A 21,491-nucleotide genomic window follows, 5' to 3' on the forward strand; every position below is an offset into this window, starting at 1 on the left:
GATGCTTAACCAACTGTGCCACCCAGGCACCCTGAGAAAGATTTTTAAATTCATGTCAGCCTTCCTAATGCAATTGAATATTAAATAAATAATACGGTGTCTTTAAACATATTTCAAGATCCATGTGGCTATCAGCAGGGGTAATCAAAATTGGACGGTACCAGCAAATACTCTCTAAAGCCAGTCCTGGAAGGCCTGGGAGGCTCATTCCCTTAAGCGTCTGCCTTCAGCTCAGGTCATGATCCTAAGATCCTGGATCGAGTCCTGCATTGGGCTGCTTGCTCAGCGGAGAGCCTGCCTACTCTTCCCCCTGCTTGTTCTATCTCTCTCTGACATAAATTTAAAAAATAAAGCCAGTCCTCCTTAGTTGAATTTTATCGAGAAGATCTAGGACAGCAGTCTGCCCCCCAAAATGACCCTTTACCCTAGTGATCAGAGCTCCCATACTATTTTATTGGAAACATCTAGAAATGTTCTGATTACCCAGGAAGTAGTACATAGAGTGGGACAAATTGATGTACCAGGCTTTTGGAAAGTAGGAAGAATGGTGGTTTGGTTGTTCCAGCTGATTCTAAGAGCCATTTAAGCTTAACTGCACAGAGTTCCTCTTCCCCTTAGCCCAGTGCTTGAGTTTTCATTCAACCATGTTTCAGCCAAGTTTAACATAATTTTGAAGGGGATCAGAGGATGCCCTAGGTCTGTTTTGTAATTCTCTTCACTATGTCAGTCAGGATAGGCTGGGTTATGCTACAGTGAAAAACAGTCTCCAAATGTGTGGTTTAAAACAACAAAGGTTTATTTCTCTTGTAAAATCCAGTGTGGGTTTACCTGTGTCTCTCTAAGGGAACTGTCCTACACAAGGACAGTTTTGATCTTGAGGCACCTCTGTAGTAACACAGGTTTCCTTTTTTCCGTGGCAAGGTAAGAGTGGCCTGGAAACAGCTGCAGTTAAATGCATCACCCTGGATGTGATGCCCATTTCTTCTGCCAGAACTAGTCACATGGTTACCTAACTTCAAGAGGGTGGAGAAGTTGAACCCCCTGTGTCTAGAAGTCCACGACTTCTGGTTATCAGGGAACATTGCTAATAACCTGCCATGCCATTTTAAATAAAGTGGTAGCCATTGTAGGAGTATGTATGCTTTTGAAATCCTTCTTAGTGAAAGCTGGTATGTGATTAGAGGTTCTAGAGGTACCAAGTTTTCCAGGTCACGGGACCAGCGTGGCTGTGGTGAAAGAGCCCAGGGCGTCAGTCAGTTGTACTTAGAAAACATGTCACCATGGCTGGTTTAACCTCTCTGACCTCTGGTTTCTCATATGCAAAGTGCCGGCTCTCATTTCTGCTGCATGGAATTGTAAAGACTAAGTAATAGCCCCGTACTTGGTTCAGTGCCTGGCGTCCAGGTCATCTCAAATGGCAGACATTTTTATTCCTGTTCAAGAAACAGAGTCTTAATCTATTTTATGGAGAAGCTGAATTTCCAGGTTCTTCAGAATTACTCTTGGTACCATAATTATTGACCTATCTGAAGGCTTTCTCATCACTTGTTCCTAAAAAGCTTTTGTCATGCTACGTCCAGCATTGACGTCCTGCAAGAGGTAATTGAAGTAAAGGAGCTGGTGAATGGCAAAGACATTTTACAGCTTGAGCTTTTTATTCCAATAACTGCTTATTTTTTTTAAGAATAGATGCTATAAGGATTTTCTAAAATTAATTGGGTAGATAGCAGCTTTTAAGGAGTTTTTCAGCACACCATATATGACCAAAAGTCTTTTTTTTTTTTTCCTGCCAAGACACACATGATGAATGCGCAGCCGTGTCCCAGGTCTCCTGCTGGCATCCTGGCTTTATGGCCCTTTACAAAGCTGTTGCAGTGTGAACGACAGTAACATTGTCAGAGGCACAATCTTGAATCTGTTCTGATGTCTGAAAAGTTGCTCATACTCAGTCTTTAGAATGTCCATATTATGACGAAGTACTTACAATAGGTTTCCCAATTGTCATGACATTGTATTTGAGAACTGCCTTTAGGAAGTTGTACTTTCCAATAATATGACAACCCATCACTGCTGGACACAAACACTGGAACTTAAGGATGAGGTTCTTGAGCAGTGGACATGTTGCCCAGGGGGTGCCATTTCTGTCTTAGTCTTTGTGGAGAACAGTGGCCCTGCTTAGAAGGGTAGCCCTGTGACCCCTAGCCAAGGTCAAATTCTTCCTGGTCCGAGGAAAGAGGGAAGAGATCCCAGAGTTTGCAAAGTGCTGCAGAGTAAAACTGAGTTGCTGGATGGAGACTAGTTCCTAGCATGCCCTGGCCTCACCAGACTGTTGGGATGTAGGGTAGGGAATGGGTTTATGCCAGTAGCTGTCAATGTTATTGTGGAATCTAGTACATTGGTGTTATAATCAAATTTGCTTAAATTAACTCAACCCCGGGGCTCAGTGGGTTAAGCCGCTGCCTTCGGCTCAGGTGGTGATCCCAGGGTCCTGGGATCGAGCCCCGCGTCGGGCTCTCTGCTCAGCAGGGAGCCTGCTTCCTCCTCTCTCTCTCTCTCTGCCTGCCTCTCTGCCTACTTGTGATCTCTCTCTCTGCCAAATAAATAAATAAAATCTTAAAAAAAAAAAATTAACTCAACCTCTAAATCTTTTCAAGCACTTTTTTTATCCTTTTGTTTTTCAAGCACATTTTTAAGCAGAAGGTTCTGTTAGCCTGTGATAGTGTATTATTGATAGACCCACACCTCTACACTGCATCAGAAATTGACAGAGGATAAAAAAAAAAAGCAATAACAACAACAACAAAAACCCTGAAGGTTTTCATTTACTATCCATATAACAAAAATAGTAAGAACTTAAAAACCTGCTGTGAAACCCTTGCTTAAAGCAACATAAGGCCCTGTTTATAACTTAAATGTGGACTCTGGGTTTCCATTTCCACGGCTGTAAAATTAAAGAAGAGGCCTGAATGGTCCACTTGTCTCTCTTCCTTTATATCTCTTTGAAGCCTGTCTATTCCTAATTGGCTCTTTCTTCAAATGATTCCTTGCGGTGGCTCAGTAACTCATTTATGACCCTGGGAGCAAGTAAATGATACAATACTTGGGAAATTAAAGGCAAGGGGAAAAAAAATCAGTCCAAGAGGAGGAAATGGGAACACAGACCCCCATGCTGAAGTAGAACGCCCAACCTTTACTGCTCCCCAGACCTCAGCTGCTTCCCCCCGACTCCTCCCTTCTCAACAACTGCCCGTGTCCCACATCCCTGAGAAGGTGAAATGGTAAATGATTCATGTCCTCGCTCTCTGACACCCCATTTGAAAACTCATTAGGTTTAGTTGTGACAGATGTTACAACCAGTGACGGCGAAGGGAAAGAACTAGGCAGCACATCGTAGACCCTGACCAGAGATGTCTTTGAACTGAGAAAGTGTATGCAAAAGATTCCTCAGTGGGGCCATGTTGGTATTTTGGACAAAGCAATTTTTTTTTGAAGATTTTATTAATTTATTTTAGAGAGAGCTCGAGAGAGAGGGAGAGGGAGAAGCAGGCTCTCCCCTGAGCAGGGAGCTCCACGTAGGGCTCAATCCCAGAACCCTGGGATCATGATCAGAGCCAAAGGCACATGCTTAATGGACTGAGCACTCTAGGTGCCCCCAAAGCAGTACGTTAGCTATTTAGAATCTTCCCCCAACCCCAATGCAAACAGCAGTTCCCTGTGGTTTTGGCAACCAAAGTGGCATGACAGGATTTGAGAACTGCTGTTGGGAACTACAGTTCCAGTCCCTCCCCAGTACTACCTCTGGTTGACAACCTCTCATGGAGGATTTGCCACAGTACAAGCTGGAGAGTTGCGTGGAAGACTGGGCTAGGGAGAGGCATACCTGCCATGGACGTGTGTGTCTTGGGTCCTGGTGTCTGGGACCCAAACATTGAGATGGTTGGCACGGACCTCCTACAGACTACATAGAATAGGTAACCTCCTGGATCTCCCAGTGTTAGAATACTTAGACCAAAATGACACTGAACTATAATGTTTTCAACAGATCTGTCATATTATATCTATGCATGTGAACTGTGTTCTTGCAGCCCAGCACTGATGATGCTGCCATGACAATAGCTAGTAGATCACCGAACACCACGTGCTCGGTGCTGTGCTTGCATCCACACCACCGTGTAAGCAGGTGATGATCTCCATTCTATACACGTGGGATCTACCGCTTAGAGACAGGAAGCAGTTTCCCCAGGTAGTGGAGTTAGGATTTGAACAGAGAAGTCTAGCCAGTACCAGAGTCTGTGCTGCAGGGACTGGAGCGCATGCCTAGCACTTGACGAGGCCTGAACACGACACACTGGCTAAATTTAGAGACAAGGGAAGGAACCAGCTTCAAAACCAAGTGAAGTAAGAAAACATCAGCCGACTCTCAGAACAACCCACCCAGAGATGACTTGGTGCTGTCAAGGAGTGCAAGGTGCTTCACAGCTCTCAGGGGGTCTTTATCCTTGAGAAACGCAGTTTGGATGTGGTTGATGAGAATACCGTAAGGCCATGCCATGCTGTAGAGCTGAAGCTATGAATTCACAGCAGGCCCAGATAGATTAAATAATGAACCAAACCGTGTATAGCTCGGACTATCTAGTGGAAAGATGATCGAGCTCCCGTAGTGAGTGCTGCCCTCCCTTAAAGCAGCGCCCTCCATCCGTGGAGCACCCTGCCGAGTCTCTTCTCGTCATTTCTTCCTTTTGGCTCCAGAATTCTTGGTGTAGTTAAGATAAACAGAACTCCCTCCCCACCCCCCCCCGCCCGCAAAAACCCAGAACTCCCATTCTTAGCTGTATCTTTATATATGAAAGCCAACAACACATAGCATTCTTCTGGTAGGAAATAAATATTACGGAGAGTTGACAATTTAAATTATGTTGCCTTCCAGATTTAGAATGGCATTTTATGTTATTTAAAGGAAGAAGAAAAGAGGTTTCTCATTTCCTTTTAAGGTAGCAAGAACAGTCCTTACCTTTTATTGTACCCACAAGCAATGCAGTATCATTGGGGCAGCAACAGGGTCTCTCTCATTGCTTTGGCTCCTTTCCCCTTCTTTTAATTTTGATAACTGATTTCTTTTCCTTCTTTCAGATGAAAGACTTTCGAAGTAAAATGCAGTCAATATTTCCAGCAATTCCCAAGAACTCGGAATCGCCTCTTGAGTGGGAGGAAGCATTGAAATCCAAATGAGATGAGCATGGTGGGAAAAGTCTAAAACAAATGTCATGGAGAAGGGTGGCTTTGGAGATGTCACAGAAGCAAAGGGACTCCCCTGATTTATCATCAGGGACATGTGCATTGCTGACCGAACCCATGGGACGGATGGCGTTCAGTGCCGCACAGGAGGCCTATATTCTGTGTGCTTTAGTGTGTGTGTGTGTGTGTGTGTGAAGGTTTTCCCAAAATTAGGAAGATTCTTGCAAAATAATTACATGGATAACCTCTCGGTGGAGAAGATCCCAAGGGAAATCCTTCTGTTTACAAGGGCTAAAACCAAGTTTTGTACCTGGGGGAAAAATAAACGTGTAGTAACAGATGATGGAAAATCTTTATAGACAAACTCCTAACAGCACTAGTACTTCACTGTGTCTAATTAAATGAGTTTCCACAGCCTTCCTTGTTGGATGTAATTGTCAGGGCATGGAAGGCTTGCTGCTATTAGGCCCACTCCACAGTGACAGGTTCACAGGGAAACCCTGTCTGTCAGGCAGCGGATGTGGCTCCGTCGTCTGGAACACAGCCCTGGGTTTGCTCCTGCTTGCCAGTTAGCTGATGAGCTCACCCCAAGACCCTGGAAATTCTCAGACATAGAGAAGAAGCCAGGAACAGATTATGATAACCCACAGAGACAGTCATGCTAAAATAATAATTGTGGATATAAATTGTGCTTTTTTGAGGAGTCGGTTCTGTGTTCCTAAACATTGACTAATAGTTTGTAGTTTCACCTCAATTGTTCATGTAAAAATAGGCCAGTTATCACCTAGCTTAACAAATATTTTTAACCAGAAAGTTACTGAGGTATTGAGTCTCAGTATTAAGTACTGCCTCCTGACGGATTCCTACACACAGGCCCAGCCCTTTCCTGTCCTCCTGACCTCTCAGAGAAAACAGAGGATAATGTCTACGTGCAATTATTTTTACTGGAGATGAACATTTTTTAAAGAAAGTACTTTAATATGTCAGTATATCCCAAAAAATATGGTTGGAGATCAGTAGTGCAATTTCTTTATAATTAATTAGGCTTTAATTAGCAATTAGGTTTAATAAAATACATTTGAAATTTTTCTGTTATAATGAAACCTTTTAGTGCTAAGGAAAATTTTTAAATGAAATGTCAAGTGCATAATGTAACATTTTTCTCTGGACCACGTTACCCTGTTAAAGTTGCTGTATTGTTAATTAAACAGGTGTAAGCAGCATCTGAGATCATATGTAACCTGTTAAAAATCCAGGACTAAAAGGAAAGAACCGTGGAATTTATCAGGGCGTATGGAGTAGCAAAAACTCTTTGCCCAGCTTTCATTTTTAACTAAATCTCTGCTAAGAAAAGATTCCTAGCCTCTGAATGGGCTGAAGGAAGGAAAGGCCAGAACCAAACTGAACAGTTTGTGTTCCTCTTACTGGCCTGAGTCTAGGAGCAGGGTGGGTGTGCTCTGTTCCCCCATGTCCTGGCACATGGGAGGCCTGAGGAATGAATGTTTGGACACATACTTCTGAGGCATGACTCGTGTTTACAAACCCTTTCCGTACGTCTTTTGTTCTTGAGGCATGGCAGGGCGGCCCCATAAGAATGATCGTGAATCACCTGCTGAGGGAGCGTTGACATGGGGACAGACTCCCTAGGAGACACCAGGCATAGGCTCCAGTCGTATTTGAAAAGCAAAAATGGAGTAACGAAACAGAGTTGAAAGGAAAACAAGCAGTGTGATCGAAGTATTTTTCTATAGTCAGAACTCCGATATCAGAAGATTTAGTCATTTGTCTATTCCTTTTATACCAGAGGCATATTGTTAAATTGGTTAATGGAAAGGAAAAATGTTGAACAGATAATGTTATTCTTTATGTGAAGTACCATCTGTGTATTGAGTTCTGAACGTTCCTGGATATGGAAGAGAGGAAATGTTATGGAATTTCAAGTTTGCCTTCTTTGCTGTCTTTATCTTGGGTAGAGTATGACAAACATAATCACATTTATCTCCTGGAGCATAAAGAGTTTTAATCACCCTATTAACCAGGATGACATTTTTCACAGACTTAAAAAGGAATAGAACAGACATTATCTCCCCATAAGCAATCCATTTCATGGAGGCTGAGCACTAGAAATTTTTTAAAGGACGGATAACACAAGCCATTTCCATTTCATGCGTAAGCCCACATTAAGGCAGCTTTCCCTAAGAATGTTGCTTACCCTGGTTGAGTGTTAAGCTTTACGTTTAGAATCTCAGCACCAAAAGAGCTATTAGAGAAAGCAATATAGAGAAAATGTGATGGGCAGGGAGGGGCGACTTCCCAGGCCTCGAGATTCATTCACAGGAAAAAAAAAAAAAAAAACAACCAACATGTATTCCAAGAGGTTATTGCTACCCTGTAAAAATGTATCCATGGGCTGCTATTACCTTCAGAGTCAAGAAAATACGATTTCTAAATACCCCAGAATGAAAAACAAGGCACGGAAAGGGCCTCTTGCGATGCTGAGCTGCCTTTCTCTACAAGAAACGGGGATTCTGATGATCTGAAGTTGGGAATGAACCACTGTGCGACCGGGCAGCGCAAAGGCGTGACCGCAGGTGACCCTCGTTCAGTCACACCGACTCAGGCGACATGAGAAAAACCTCGCTTGGTGCTCAGTCCAAAGGTGGCATCTGATCACCTCATCTGTCATACATTGCTTTGTTTCATGGACAGTATGGGACTCAACTTGCAAATTAATCATGCAACCTAAGGGGAAAATGTAAGAAATTAAGAAGGAAAAAAAAAAAAGCCCATGGGGACAAAAGTAATTAAAATCCACTGAATTTAGCTATCTCACTGGGGGCAAAATTTAATCTCTCCTAGGTTTGGTTCATGAAGAATGTTGTATATTGTCACCAATTTTCATGTATCTTCTTTAAAAATAGAGCAAACAGTTAAGTGTAAAGTAAAATCAGCCAGGTAAACTATAAAATTATTTCTCCAAATAGTTAAATTTCTCACGAAAGGCAGTAAAATACAGATTTTTATAGTATATTATCATATTCAAGTGAGATGCTTTTCCTTTCTGCCAAGAGTCATTGAATAATCTGTCAAGGATCGGGGTCTCTATATTGGTGTTATCAGGATTAATTATCAAAGGCGGCGCTTATATAAGGGGAAAGTGAGCATCTCTTGGAGGCAGTGACATTCATCTGTAATAATGAGTGAGGCTGTTAGCAAATTTTGTCTGAAGGCAGGTAACTCAGTTTGGGAGAAAATTAGACCAAGAAGCAAATAGAGCTCAACTTTCCTGCCCAAGCAGTGGAGTGACTCAGGACCTAATTTGCATTTCTCAAATAAGCTTGCCTCATTATCATTTGGTGATAAAAAACAAAACAATAGTGAACACAGGCAAGAGATCATGTAAATGTTCTCAATTATGAAGAGTAAAGGCCATTTTTTTCTTAAGATTTTATTTTGTTAGTAGGAGCAAGCATGAGTAGGGGTGGGGGTCGAGGGGTCAGAGAGGGAAGGAGATTCCCTACTGAGCAGGGACCCTGATGTGGGCCTAGATCCCAGGATCCTGAGGTCATGACCTGAGCAGAAGGCAAAGGCTTAACCGACGGAGCCTTCCAGAAGCCCGTAAAGACCATTCGTAAGGGACTCTCTTAGGAAGGCACACCGAGGTAGCTTGCCGCATGGATGCAACACCTACTACCCACTCACTCGTCTGAAAACGCTCCAAAATCCATCTTCCTCCTGCCCCCTGCCTGATGCCTCCGGCTTAGCACAGGAGTCCGGGTGTGCAGCCCGACAGATGGCCCTCCAACACACAACCCGGTGATTGCCACGAACTCGGGGCTCCTGACCACAGACTTGGGGCTCCAGCGAGCCTGGGCCGGTTGTTCGGAGAGAGCACAAGTGGCCACACTGACTTGGTCACTTCGTTGGGACAGAGGTTACAAAGCTAAGAAAAGTCTAGCGTGGTAAATCTCATGCCAAGCTAATGTGAGAGCTCTCATTGAAAGATCCGAATGATTGAGGAAACCCTTTGCTCTGAAGCTTGCTTATGGGCCAGCCCCAACTCTCTTCTCATAGATTTATTACAGAAGATCGTAGTTGAGTGTGGGACCATCACGTCAGCAAGCCTAGCACATCCTCATCTAAGAGGACGACTTTTTATGCAAGTCCCTAGCGGTCCTGGAGATACGGCCCCGGCCTTGTCCGGGCTGACCCAGAGTTGGAGGCAAATGGCCTTTGTCTCCCTCCACAGATCAACATGTGGAGCGGTTCCCCCGTGTTTTCCTGGGTGTCTCTCCCAGAGACGTTCCCATGGGAATGGTCCGCATTCTTCACGGATCCACATTCATCACAGGAGTACCTTTGCTTTAATTCCTCAGTATCCCACATGCTACTGAAGAAGCAGGGGATGAAGGGCGAGGTTAAAAACATAGGCCCGGGGGTGCCTGGTGGCTCAGTGGCTCAGTGGGTTAAGCCTCTGCCTTCAGGTCATGATCTTGGGGTCCTTGGATCGAGCCCTACATCCGGCTCTCTGCTCAGCGGGGAACCTGCTTCCCCCCTCTCTCTGCCTACTTGTGATCTCTCTTTTAAATAAGTAAAATATTTTAAAAAACAAACAAACAAAAAAAAAAACCAAAACAGGCTCTTTGAGACCTTAGAGAAGCACTTGCTCCACGACAAGGAAGTGGGTGTCATCCTTGCATGGTCTCTTCGGGGCACGACCGAGATCATAATAGGCCCTCAGGAGCTCGCATGTGAGGGAGCGCGGGAGGAAGGAGGTGCGGAGGGAGGAAGGAAGAAAAGAGGAAGCAGGCGGAGGAGGAAAGGCCCGGCGTGGGGAGGGAGGGACGTCCTCACTGGGAAGAGGGTCCCTACGTCCAAGACCACACGTCCAGCTCCTGGCCAAGCGGACCGATGACCGTCCCCTTCTCACCCATGCTGACCACATCGACCTCAGCCACCAAATCTCGAGAACAAGAAAAGTCACGTCAGAATGAGGAAAGAGTAGCATCGGCACCGGGTCCTGGGACCTGGCAGCGGTTGCTCATTCCCAGTCTCAGGACCAGACGGTCCAAAAATTAAAAATCAAAAGCAAAATCCTAATGCATTTCTCCGAGTCACGGAGCAAGAAGAAATAGAAGATGAGCCGGAGGACGAGTATTACTCAGGATGAGCCCGTGTGGGGCGGCAGGGGTGGCCCGGCAGAACCCAGTCGGGCTCCCAGAAGTAATGACAGTGGAACGTTCCTTGAACACTAAAGATAAAAAAAAGAAAAGGAAAGAAAGAAAGAAAAATTCCTGGTGCTTCTCACTTCATTTTAGAGACTTCACTCTCTAGCAACAGCCTCTAGACATAAGGCTCCCTCTCACCTCTGGGCGGAGGAGGTTTATTTTGTAGCCGGAGCCCGAGCTGAAGTTTGGCTCCGAGTCCCCAGGACGCGCGCACACGCCCCTGCGGGCTGCCCCCCCCCCCCCGGAGAAATGAGACCGAGACCACCTCCTCGGGACCCCAACCCCACTTAGCAAGAAGTCTAATAATTCTCCCTAATCCACCCAATTTGTGCCTTCGGGGTAAGCTCCCGCAGCCCCCTCTCTGCTCAGCCAGTTGCTAAGTCGGTCACATGCGAATGACCCCGCGTGACAGCCCCGCGGGTCAGCGGCTCTGGGTTGCCCCTGCCGGGAGGCCGCGACCACTACCAGACAAGCGCGGGCTGGCAGGCTAGTACCCCCGCTCCGGGTCGCCACGCGTGACGTGGCTGCCGCAGTGGAAATCAGTAGCATCTCAGATACGTGAGTCCCAGCGGGTCCGCACCGTCCTGACCCGGTGCGGTGACTGGATCCGCGGTGGCTCCGGACGCGGACGTCACCCTCAGAGCAGCCGTTGGCCCAGGAGCGAGGTGCGCGCAGCGGGTCAGTGCTCGCCCCCGGGCTGGTCAGCCGCAAGGCGTTGGCCAAGAAGATGCTGCCTCCCCCGGACCGTCCCTTGTCTTCCAGGCGCCCCTCCACCCCTGCACGAGCACCTGGGGAACAAGACTGGAGCTGATCCTGTGCACAAGCGGAGGAACATCGACTCCAGCCTGGGGAAGCCTTCCCAATGCCTCACCTGGCACAAGGTCAAGGCCAGGGGCGGGGTGGTCAGAGTCCTTGGGTTTTGGATCCCTGCTCATGTTGCCCAGGTGTCCTGCACCACCCCCTGCGGAGACCTGTTCACGTCTGTCTTCTTGGGGGCTGCTTCTGGTGGATCCAACCCCAGGATCAGCCCCAGCTCTCCGAAAGGAGACAAGTGAGCCGCATGTTGGCAGGTTAAATTAGCCTCTGCCCTGTGTTTCTTTTCCTTTTTTCTTTCAGAACAAGGATCGGTTGATGTGGATGAGAGATTTTGCAAACCTCTTTGGAGGCTCATATTGTGGGATCCCCCGGGTGGCCCATGAGCACCTCCCAGAGCCCTTCCTCAGCTAGCGCCGTCTTCCCCGTCTTGGGGAGTCACTCCCCGAACCTCATCCTTGTTCACAGTGAGTTACTAAGGGTCAATTCAGTAGTGATAGGCCAGTAAACATTTTCTCCGCAGCTAAAACTCCTTTATGATCAATGCCAGTATAAACATTTAAAAAATTCTTCACAGAGTACCCAAGTCACCAGGCTGTCCTCCCTGAAGGGGGTCTCCAGGAGCTGGCGGGGTCCTCCCCCACCTGACTCTACCCTCCAAACCCCTCCAACCCTCCTCCAGCCTCCCAACCTTAACCCCAAGCCCAACTTACACCTGGGATGACTTTGGGCAAATGACCCACGCAGGCTCAGTGTCTCCATCTCTAAAATGGGTTCCAGAAGCACGTCCACATCACGTGTTCTGGGAGCGCTTCACAAAGCAGCCAGCCTGTGTCACAGGGGCACTTGATCTGACCCTCAGTGACAGCCTGGGACTCCTCCCGCAGGATACTCTTGTTCACCCCACTGTCCCACTGCTCTGCCTCCAGATCTCACCCACGGGAGGAGGGCGGGAGCCCTCTCGGGCCTGGGCTTCCGGGGCCGCACCTGCTGGTGAACCAGGCACCATGAGGAGAGAGTCCGCCCTCCAGCCTGGAACGTCCCCTGAGCCCTCAGGGACCGCTGGGCAGCCACAGGGGGAGCAGGGAAAGACTGGGACTGGGGAAAGAAGGGCTCGGGGCTCCTTCGTGACTCTGCCTACACCCACGTCCTCAAACATCCCTCCAAGTCCTTGTGAAAACCCAGGTCTTGGCCCCACCCCCAAACCTCCAATTCAGTGGTCTGGGCGGGGCTTGGGAGCTTGCATCTGTAACTAGTTCCAGGGGACACTGACCTGCTGGTTCAGGCACCACAGTGAGAACCAGGGCCCCATTCTGTCTTTCTCTCAGGACCGTGCTAGGCAGAAGAGGTGCCTCGGGAAAGCACCTTTGCTAATCCCTCGCTTGCATCCACAGGCCACCTTCTCAAGCTCCTGCGAAAGCTACAGCTCCCACCTGCCTGCAAAACACACGGGTGGCTGTCACCCTCCCAGCCCTGTCCCTGCCCCTTCCCTCCCTCGTCACCTTAGAATCGCTCTCCTGGGCAGCCTGGCAGGAGTCTCACTGTCCTCCAGCCGCCCTGTGCCATGGGCTCCTCCACTCCCTGCCCTCGGGCGAGCCATCATTACAGGCAACGCGGACCCCTGGACAGGCTCAGGGGTCGTGGGAAATGAGCTGGCAGCTGACCATTTTCAGTCCCCGACTATTCCCATTTTAACTGGGAAAGGAGACAGGCTCACGGGAAAGAACAACTAGCCGAGACGGGTATGAGAGCCCCAAGGGGAAGGGGCAGCAAGGAGGAGAGTCCTTCCCCCAGACCTGGTCAGGGAGGAAGACCTGGAGAGGGCAGGGGAGGGAGGGCCTTGGAGCTGGCTGCAGAGGGAAGAGAGCTTTGCAGGAGGCGGGCCCCGGCGGGTCTGCGGTGCGGGAACCCGAGCCTGGGAAGTGAGTCAGTTTACCCAAGGCCTGGGCTACCAGATGAGAAGTTTGGGTTTTGCCTCTAAGCAACGAGAAGTCCGTGACATTTCCTGAGCGGGTGATGTTAGAAAACTGGCATTTCCTTCCTTCCACTCATTCATTCATGCAACTCACTTAAAGCGCAATTACTAAGCGGCTGGCGGGTGCTGGGTGGGGACATAATCACGTTTAGAGGCCCTCCTTTAAGATTGGACTGGAAGCCAGCCGCGGCCCGCACCCGGGAGGCAACTCCCCCAGGCGGCCGGCAGGAGGCGCCAGGGTCCGGAGACACCGCTGAGTCCCGGGGCTGGGGCCGGGCCGGTGCAGGCTGAGGGCTGCACGTAAACAGGTCTCATTGGCACTAACACTCCTCTTTTTATTTTATTATTTTTAAAAGATTTTATTTATTTATTTGACAGATCACAAGGAGGCGGTGGGTGGGGGTAGTGGAAGCAGGCTACCTGCTGAGCAGAGAGCGCGAGACGGGACTCGATTCGATCCCAGGACTCTGGGATCATAACCTGAGCCGAAGGCAGAGGCTGTAACCCACTGAGCCACCCAGGTGTCCCTAACACTCTTCTTTTTAAAGAGAAGGTGAGAGCACCGGGCAGAGCTGTACCCGAGCGGGACCCCGCGTCTCTCTGGGGTGAGGTGTCTGAGTTCCCCAGGGGCCCATGGAGGGTGGGGTCTGGTCCCGCAGGCGGTGGCGCCGCACGCCCGTCCAGCATCTTCCTGCCGCTGAGCACGGGGTCGGGTTCCCTACTCCGGGGTCCCACAGGGAGGGACAGCCACGGATCCAAATAGTGAGAACCCTGGCACTTGCGTGACATTTACGGGGTGTGTGGGGGGGACTGTTCTGAAGACGCGCATGTATAAGCTCATTTCACTCTCAGAAACGCCCCGGGAGATGGAGAGGAAACTGGGGCCTTGGGAGGACGGAACTGTTCCCAGGGTCGCAGGCTGGAGGTCAAGCCAGGAGAAATAACCCGCCCAAGGTCACACATCTAATTGACGCCACAGGTAGGATTCCACCGCGTGTGAGACCTGCAAAGCCCCCTCTCCCCTTCCCCTAGCGGCCACCCAGCAGGGAAAGACTGGGGACAGGGCACTAGGAGGCCAGCGATCCCCAGTCCACCGAGCCCGGGGCCTTCGTAAAGGCAGTCGGGAAAGCAGAAATCAAGCTAGAAAGTTGCTAAGTGAAATGCATTTAGTCTCTGCTGGATAAACACAGCTTCACAGCCGTAGGGAAACCAGGCTCCAATGCAGAATTCTCGAGGGGGCGGGGACCCGACCCCTACCCAGTCCCGGATCCACGCCTTCAATGCCAGCACCTTACCTGCATGCGCATGTGGACCCCCAGCCTATCGTCCAAGCGCCCCCGGCGCCCCACCTGCCACCCTCACGTCTGACGTGGGGCTATGAACACCTGCGGGGAGGCCTCCGGGAGAAGATGGGCCCAGGGCTGGGCTGGTTGCCGCTTGCGGTCCCCTGCGCCCCAGCCGAGCCCAGGCCCCCCCCTCAGCTTTGCACTGTGCGTGCATGACCCTGCCCCCTCCAGCCCCTCGCTGTGACAGCTGGACCCTCCGGGCACGTCCCTCCCAGGCCCCTGTAATTGTCACCAAGCGAACACAGTACCGGAGTCGCTGATGTCAGTCAGAGGGCTAATGCACCGCTTGCAACCTTCTTTTCTTTACTCAGATGAGGAAGCTGACAAAAGGCTTCATGTTTCCATCCTTGCTTTAGCTGCCAGAAAGCTCGGTGGGATGCTGAACCGCGAGTCACAGCAAAATTTTATTATTTTTTATTATATTTTTTTAGGATTTTATTTATTTATTTGACAGAAAGAGAGAGAGAGAGCACAAGTAGGTAGAGCGGCAGGCAGGGGCAGAGGGCGAGGGAAGAGCAGGCTCTCCGAGGAGCAGGGAGCCCGATGTGGGGCTGGATCCCAGGACCTGGGATTATGCCCTGAGCCAAAGGCAGTGGCTTCACCAACTGAGCCACCCAGGAGCCCCGGGTCACAGCAATTTTATCACCTTCCCCACTTCCTCCTCCTTCTGTGTGACTTTTCCATTTTCTAGTCTCATTTTAGCAACCTGGTTGTGCACATGTCTTTTATTGGATGCTGCCTCAAATCCTTTTTAGAAGCGGACAGGGTATAAATTATAAATAAAAAATAAATACAGCTGAAATCTTCCCATTGTCGCTTTCTTATTTCTGGAGTTATCTGAAGGCCTGACATGGCGTTTGTGATCAATTCAACGTAAAACCTTTTATCCACCAACACGTTTTCAAAATTTCTGTTTCTGCAGGAGACCCTAGGTTGCCATCATCCTGGACTCACAACTGAAAATTTTTCAAGGGAAAGCAGTTTATAAACATTGTCACTTTGAGCAGTGGCTGTTTGCAACACCTCAACCAAATCTTAATAAGTATTGTTTAAAATTTGGGGATCATATTAACGAGCTGGGAATGGCTGAAGGAGGGGTGTAGCCTAGAGTCACTTCTGGTCGGAGAGGAAGGGTCTTGGGGAATTTATACTGTAGCAGAGAGATTCCGATGTCATTCCTTCTCTTTCTGCCACCCTGACAGGGACCCAAGGAAGGAGGGACGTCCGGCTAACAGGATGGGGCAGGCGTGCAGAGAGGTAGATGAAAGCTGCCGTTAACTCTGGAGGGAGTCTGGTTCTGACTGAGGAGAGACCTCTGAGCTACCCAGGGTCAGGACAAAGGCTCCTTCTGACCTAAGTCTGGGGAAAGTGAGAGAGGGACAGATAGGCCTTGGTTACAGGCTTTAGTTTTTGAAATCTTAGCCTGTGAGATTCGATATTTGACCATTTTACGTTATCAGTATTTCACAGTTGTAATAGGAAGCAATAATGAAATGAAATGGAATAGTGCAGCACAGCATAAAATATGATAAAATAGCACGGAATAGAAAGTTGTTCAAAAGAAGTAGTAAGTGTGCGTGTGTGCGGGAGAGCTTGCCACTGACAATTCTTTCACGAGCCTGGTTCTGACCTTCTTGCCTCAACTCCTGTCCACACCCAATTTGGCCCTGCTCGAACCCTCTAGACCCTGGGGTCTCTGTCACCATCCCTGTCCCCTCTCGACACTCTGAACTTGAAGTGGGACCCTCTCTCTCAGTCGCAGACTGGTTTTTCTGGCCATAACCCTGATTATTCACGCTGGTGGTATCTCCTGTTTCTGTCCCTGGCCTCCTGGCCCCGGGGTCCTCCGTCCACTGATCTCACCGAGGCTCGCCGGGAGAGATGGCATGTTCCCCATATTCGGGACTATATGAGCAAAGCACTTTGCCCCTTCAGAAGCAAGTCCTAATTGCTGGTCAGATTTTGAGAGAAGCGTAGTCTGAAAAAGAACCTACAAAACCAGATTTATTCAGTGCTGGCAAAAGCCGCAGCCCCAGCAAGACTGGCCAGTGGCATTCTTCTCAGTGTGAAAAGTGCCGTCTATTTCCATACAGTTGCCACTGGGTGCGGAGCTTTGGGTGGTTTTTAAAGCCTTCTGCATACTCTTTGTACTGTTTGATATTTTTTTTCCCCCTGTGAGCATGGATCACTCTTCCGACTAGAAAAGGTGATTAACCTTTTTTTAAATTTTATTTTGAGAATAAAATATTGCCTAGAGTATATTGTTGATCTAAACCCCAAACAGTCCCCAAGTCCAATCCCTCCTGGGGAAGGAGACAGACCCCAACTGCCTCCTTCCAGAATTGTAGCCTCCACCTGCTGGAAGCGTGTCCCCAGTGAGTCCTGACTACCAGGAACGCTCAGATTAGATGAGATCATCTGGCTTTCCCTGTTTTCTCTGCGTCTGGAGTGGAGCCCAGAGCTTCTCTCTGGACATTCCTGGACACCCAGGAAAAACACTGCACCGATGTTATCAGGTATGACTGCTGTGCTAAGAGGGCAAGAGACAGGCACACAGGAGGAAGCGTCCACATGAGGCTGGAGACCGAGATGGGGGAGATGAGTCTTCAAGTCACTGGACATCAGGGATTTCTGGGAACACCGTCGCTAAGAGAAAGGCATGGAACAGAGTCCCCCTGCAGACCTCAGAGAGAGTGTGGCCCTGCCGGCAATTTGATATTGGACTTCCGGCCTCCAGAATCCATTTCTCCTTGAGGAAGTGCATTTCCATTGCTGAAGCGGCTGCAACGCCCCGTGGGCTCCACGCCCACCGGCTGACCCAGAGCCCGCTCCGTGCAGCCACCAGCGCTACCGACCGCATCCCACTGAGCGGGTTTGCCTGGCCGTCCCGCTCGCCGTGCGCCAGCTCCCGGAGGAGGGGGGTCCACGACGCTCTCCCTGTCTCCCCGCAACCCCCACGCACTCAGCACTTTGCAAGCAGTGGAGGCTGAGCAAACGTCCTCCTGTCGGGGGACCCTGGGGACGCCGAGGTCAGCCTCTCCTGCCCTCCTCTGATGCACCGCGAGGCCCTTTCCTTCTCAGACCGGTGCACACTTCCACCCCCACCCCCCCGGCCCCGGCCCCCAGCCCCGGCCCCCAGCCCCAGGCACCGTCTTGCCACGTTTCCGCGTTCCCAGCCCTCGGGAGCCCGCCGGGTGCGGGGCGCGCGGGACGGACGGGAGGCTGCCCTGCGCGCTTCGTCCAGCAGAGGGCGGCCGAGCCCGGGCCCCGCGGCCGCTGCGTGAGGCTGTCCCGCGGCGCCGTCGCGGGGCGGGGCGGGGCGTGGCCGCGCTTCTTCCGACTCCGCGGCCCCGGCGGCCGCTCCTCGCAGTCTGGGGAGGGGTAGGGGGAATGGGGAGCCCCGCTGTCGCCCTGGTCTCCGCCGGGTCCTCCGCGAAATGGGCCGGAACGAGAGCAAGGCCTCGGCCGCCCCCCGAGGCCGGGACGGAGGCCCCGGAGGTGCGCAGGGTCCTTGTGGCCCCCAAAGGCTCCTGGGACCACACGACCCAGCGCACTGCGCTCCGCGCCCTCAGACCCGCTCCCGACTCTCCCTCCCCAGACCTCCCCCCCCCCCCCCCCCCGAGCCCCTACCCCAAACCCCTGCAGGGGCGGCACCCCGCGCTGCCTCCGCTTTGAGGGGCCCTAGCTGCAGGGGGCAGGCCGGCCCCTTAGTGTCCCAAGAGGTGTTTCGGGCCGTTTGGGTTTTCACGTGCCTTTTTCCAACTGTTTTTAGTGATTGTTTTGCCTCCGACCAGTTACTACAGTGTTCAATGTAGAAAAATGACAGACAAGCGAATGAGTGGAAAAAAAAAAAAAAACCCGAAGTCCCAGCCTCTGCCCCTATCCCCACTGGGGGATGTACTGCCGCATTTCACCTTCTGCTTGTGTGTGTGTGTGTGTGTGTGTGTGTGTGTGTGTACAGAGATGCATATTGTTTTTCCAAAATAGGAATCACATCCTCTCCCTGACCTGTGATCTTTTTTTTTTTAATTTTTATTTATTTTTTTACTTGAGTGAGGGACAGAACACGTAGGGGGAGGAGCAGTGGGAGAAGAACTAGCAGACTCCACACTGAGCCCAGAGCCGGTCAGGGGGCTCCATCCCAGGACCCCAAGATCCTGACCTGAGCTGACAGGAAGGGTCGGGGGCTTAACCAGCTCAGCCACCCAGACGCCCCTGTCACCTGCTTTTCCACCCAACGCAGGGGGGACATCTCTCCACGAGGGGGCTGCCATGGAAAACACACTCAGGAGTGCAAAGGCCTGTGCAGCTGAGGGCTCTCACTGGTAAGTTTCTGGAAGCAGGAGGTTCATGGGCCCCCAAGGGCAGCATTGCTCACACTCTCGGTCCTCTGTGTTGGCGAGGTCTCCCCACAGCAGCCCCCAAGGCTTCATTCTGTCCCTTTCAAGAGCACTCTGAGGAACACCCCATTCCTGTACCTTTGCTCTTGTCTTCCCTGCCCCCACCTTGAGTTGAAACAACTCTGCCCTTTGTGTGCTACTTTAACTATGAGCAACACAAAATGAATCTTATTGACACGGGAAGGAACATCATTCTTTCTGCATGTGGAACAGGAAAGATGGGCCTCCAGATCAGCCGCGTGGAAGGGGGTGGGGTGGGGGTGCTTCTGCCCCCTGGGGGGACATTTGGCAATGTCTAGAGACATTTTTAATTGTCATGAGGAGGTATTGCTCCTGGCATCCGGTGCAGAGATGCTAGTCCACAGAGATGCTGCTGAACTACCTGCGATGCCCAGGACAGCCCCCTGAAGTAATTAGCCGCAGCAAAGGTCAACAGCGCAGAGGTCCAGGCCACCTGCTTCAGATGCTGGTCAGCACCCTCACTTGGGGTCCAAGAGCCTCCCAGCCTTGGTCTGCCTGCAACATTACCTGAGGGGCCATGGCCTTGACTGGTCACTCCTAGGCCCTGTCCATTTCACCCCAAGGTGGGAAGGTGGAGAGACAACGGAAGTGACGGGCCCGGAGCACTCGGGGAGGTGGCAGGGAGAATCACTCGGTAGCCAATGTGCCCTGTTTTGCTTTTTTTTTTTTTTTTTTTAAAGATTTTATTTTTTCACTTGACAAAGAGAGACACAGCGAGAAAGGGAACACAAGCAGGGGGAGTGGGAGAGGGAGAAGCAGGCTGCTCCCTGCTCGGCAGGAAGCCTGATGTGGTGCTGAATCCTAGGAACCTGGGATCCAGGGACTGTAGGATCATGACCTCAGCTAAAGGCAGACGCTTAACAACTGAGCCACCCAGGCGCCTCTGTTTTGTTTTATTTTGCTGAGCAAGGATTCAGATTGTTTTCTCAGGGTTGTTTTTCTTTTTTTTTTTCTTTTTTTTTTCCTTTTCTCTTTTTGGGGCGGGCTGCGGGGAGGAAGACATGACTCATTTCAGCCCTTTTGACGCAGAATCCCAGAGTGTTGAAGCTCTAAGGAACTGGAGGCATTTTTCTCATCCAACCATTTCACTTTCCACACGGGAAACGGGACCCAGACGCAGGTGTACACAAAGCCCCTGTGCTCCGTTTCTTAATTTACAAAAAATAGCATCTCCCTTTCGCCAGGTACCACCTGTGCCTCAGGCACATTCACACATTCCCTGCACGGCCCACGACAAACCTGTGGTGGAAGCGTGACTTCCCAGGGGAGGGCGCTGAGCCGCATGGCTTCCCGGAAGCTGCAGAGCCAGCAGGGAGAAGGGGAAGCCCAGCAAGGTTCTCCCACCCTGAACGAGACCAGGCCTCCGGCTCTCAAATTTGGCTGCCCGTTAGAATCATCTGGGGCATTTGGCAATGCACGTGCCCAGGTCACCCCTCAGAGATCTGATTTCATTGGTCTGGGACGCATTCTGGGCACTGAGATTTTCAAACCCTTCCCTAGGGTGGGGTGGGGGGTCCAGGTGCAGCAGGTGTACGGAACCCACTCAAGCAGACGCCTTATGACCCATAACCCATGTTATTAACCTGGGTTAACATCCTGGACATGATGTCAGGGCAAGGAAGGGTCTGTTTCATGAAATGTTGAGGTTTTAGGATATCTTCTTGGTAAAAGCCTCTATTCTGTGTGTCTAGAAACATTAGGATTGGCTTCGAATGAAGTTTCCTTCCATCTGAATACTGCGGTCCCCAAATATGGTCTTTTTGGAGACCTGTATTTTCTGGCCGCTCTCTGGATGTCTGGAGGGTTGATTTAACAGCTTAAATACTACTCCTGGCTCACCGGGCTGGGGGCTAACCCCAACATCACAGATTGGTGTGGGCACCAGGGGGACACAGGCCCCGGAGCCACAGGCCAACATTTACCGATGCATTGCGGACACTTGTACCTTTAGCAGAAGGTCTGGAAATGGAAAGGCCCTCAGATGAACAGTGTGCCAGAAGGGGCATCCCAGGTGCTGGGGTGGGGTGGGGGTGGATGACTTGGGTAGGGCAGGGGCTTCGGCCTCCTAGCCCTCCCACACCTCTTCTTTCAAGTCTGGGCCACAGAACACACAGTTACATATGACTTTAAGTGGCCTGTTCCTCCCTGGACCTGTGGACATCTGCATTTCTGCCCTTCAAGCAGGAGAGCACTTTAACGCCGACACAGGGAGCTGAGTCATCTCACTTAATCCTGGCAACACCCTGGAGGCAGCTGGAGCCCGGGCCAATAGAGGCCCCCCAGGAAGGCTGCTGACTCAGTTGTAGTCCTGTCCACCCACAACCCTGGGGTGCTTCTTGTGCCTGACCTCGGGTTCAACGTATTGTACCGCGGCCAACCTGGTCTGCACCCCTGCAGCTCAGCCCTCCACACCTCCTACTTGGGCAGGAGCCCCTTCCTGCCCTCGGCCTCTACCCGCCCACTGCCCGTCAGC

At 50.7% G+C, this 21,491-nt stretch overlaps 1 protein-coding gene across 2 annotated transcripts in view; it reads left to right on the forward strand.

Annotated features, from left to right (window-relative positions):
• Positions 1-21,491, forward strand: part of TMEM242 (transmembrane protein 242) — a 93,186-nt gene that overhangs the window by 22,343 nt on the left and 49,352 nt on the right. The window contains exon 4 of one of the 2 annotated variants that reach the window (XR_009354458.1): positions 5,131-5,408. Coding sequence is in view for 1 of the 2 variants with exons in the window: in XM_059176672.1 (XP_059032655.1) it covers positions 5,131-5,229 (99 nt within the window). In the remaining variant the exon portion in view is untranslated. Of the gene's footprint in view, positions 1-5,130; positions 7,176-21,491 lie in introns of those variants that run through there. The other variant, XM_059176672.1, reaches the window with a different exon arrangement.

This window comes from Mustela lutreola, chromosome 6 (genome assembly GCF_030435805.1).
Source record: "Mustela lutreola isolate mMusLut2 chromosome 6, mMusLut2.pri, whole genome shotgun sequence".
In the NCBI taxonomy this organism is placed as follows: Eukaryota; Metazoa; Chordata; class Mammalia; order Carnivora; family Mustelidae; genus Mustela; species Mustela lutreola.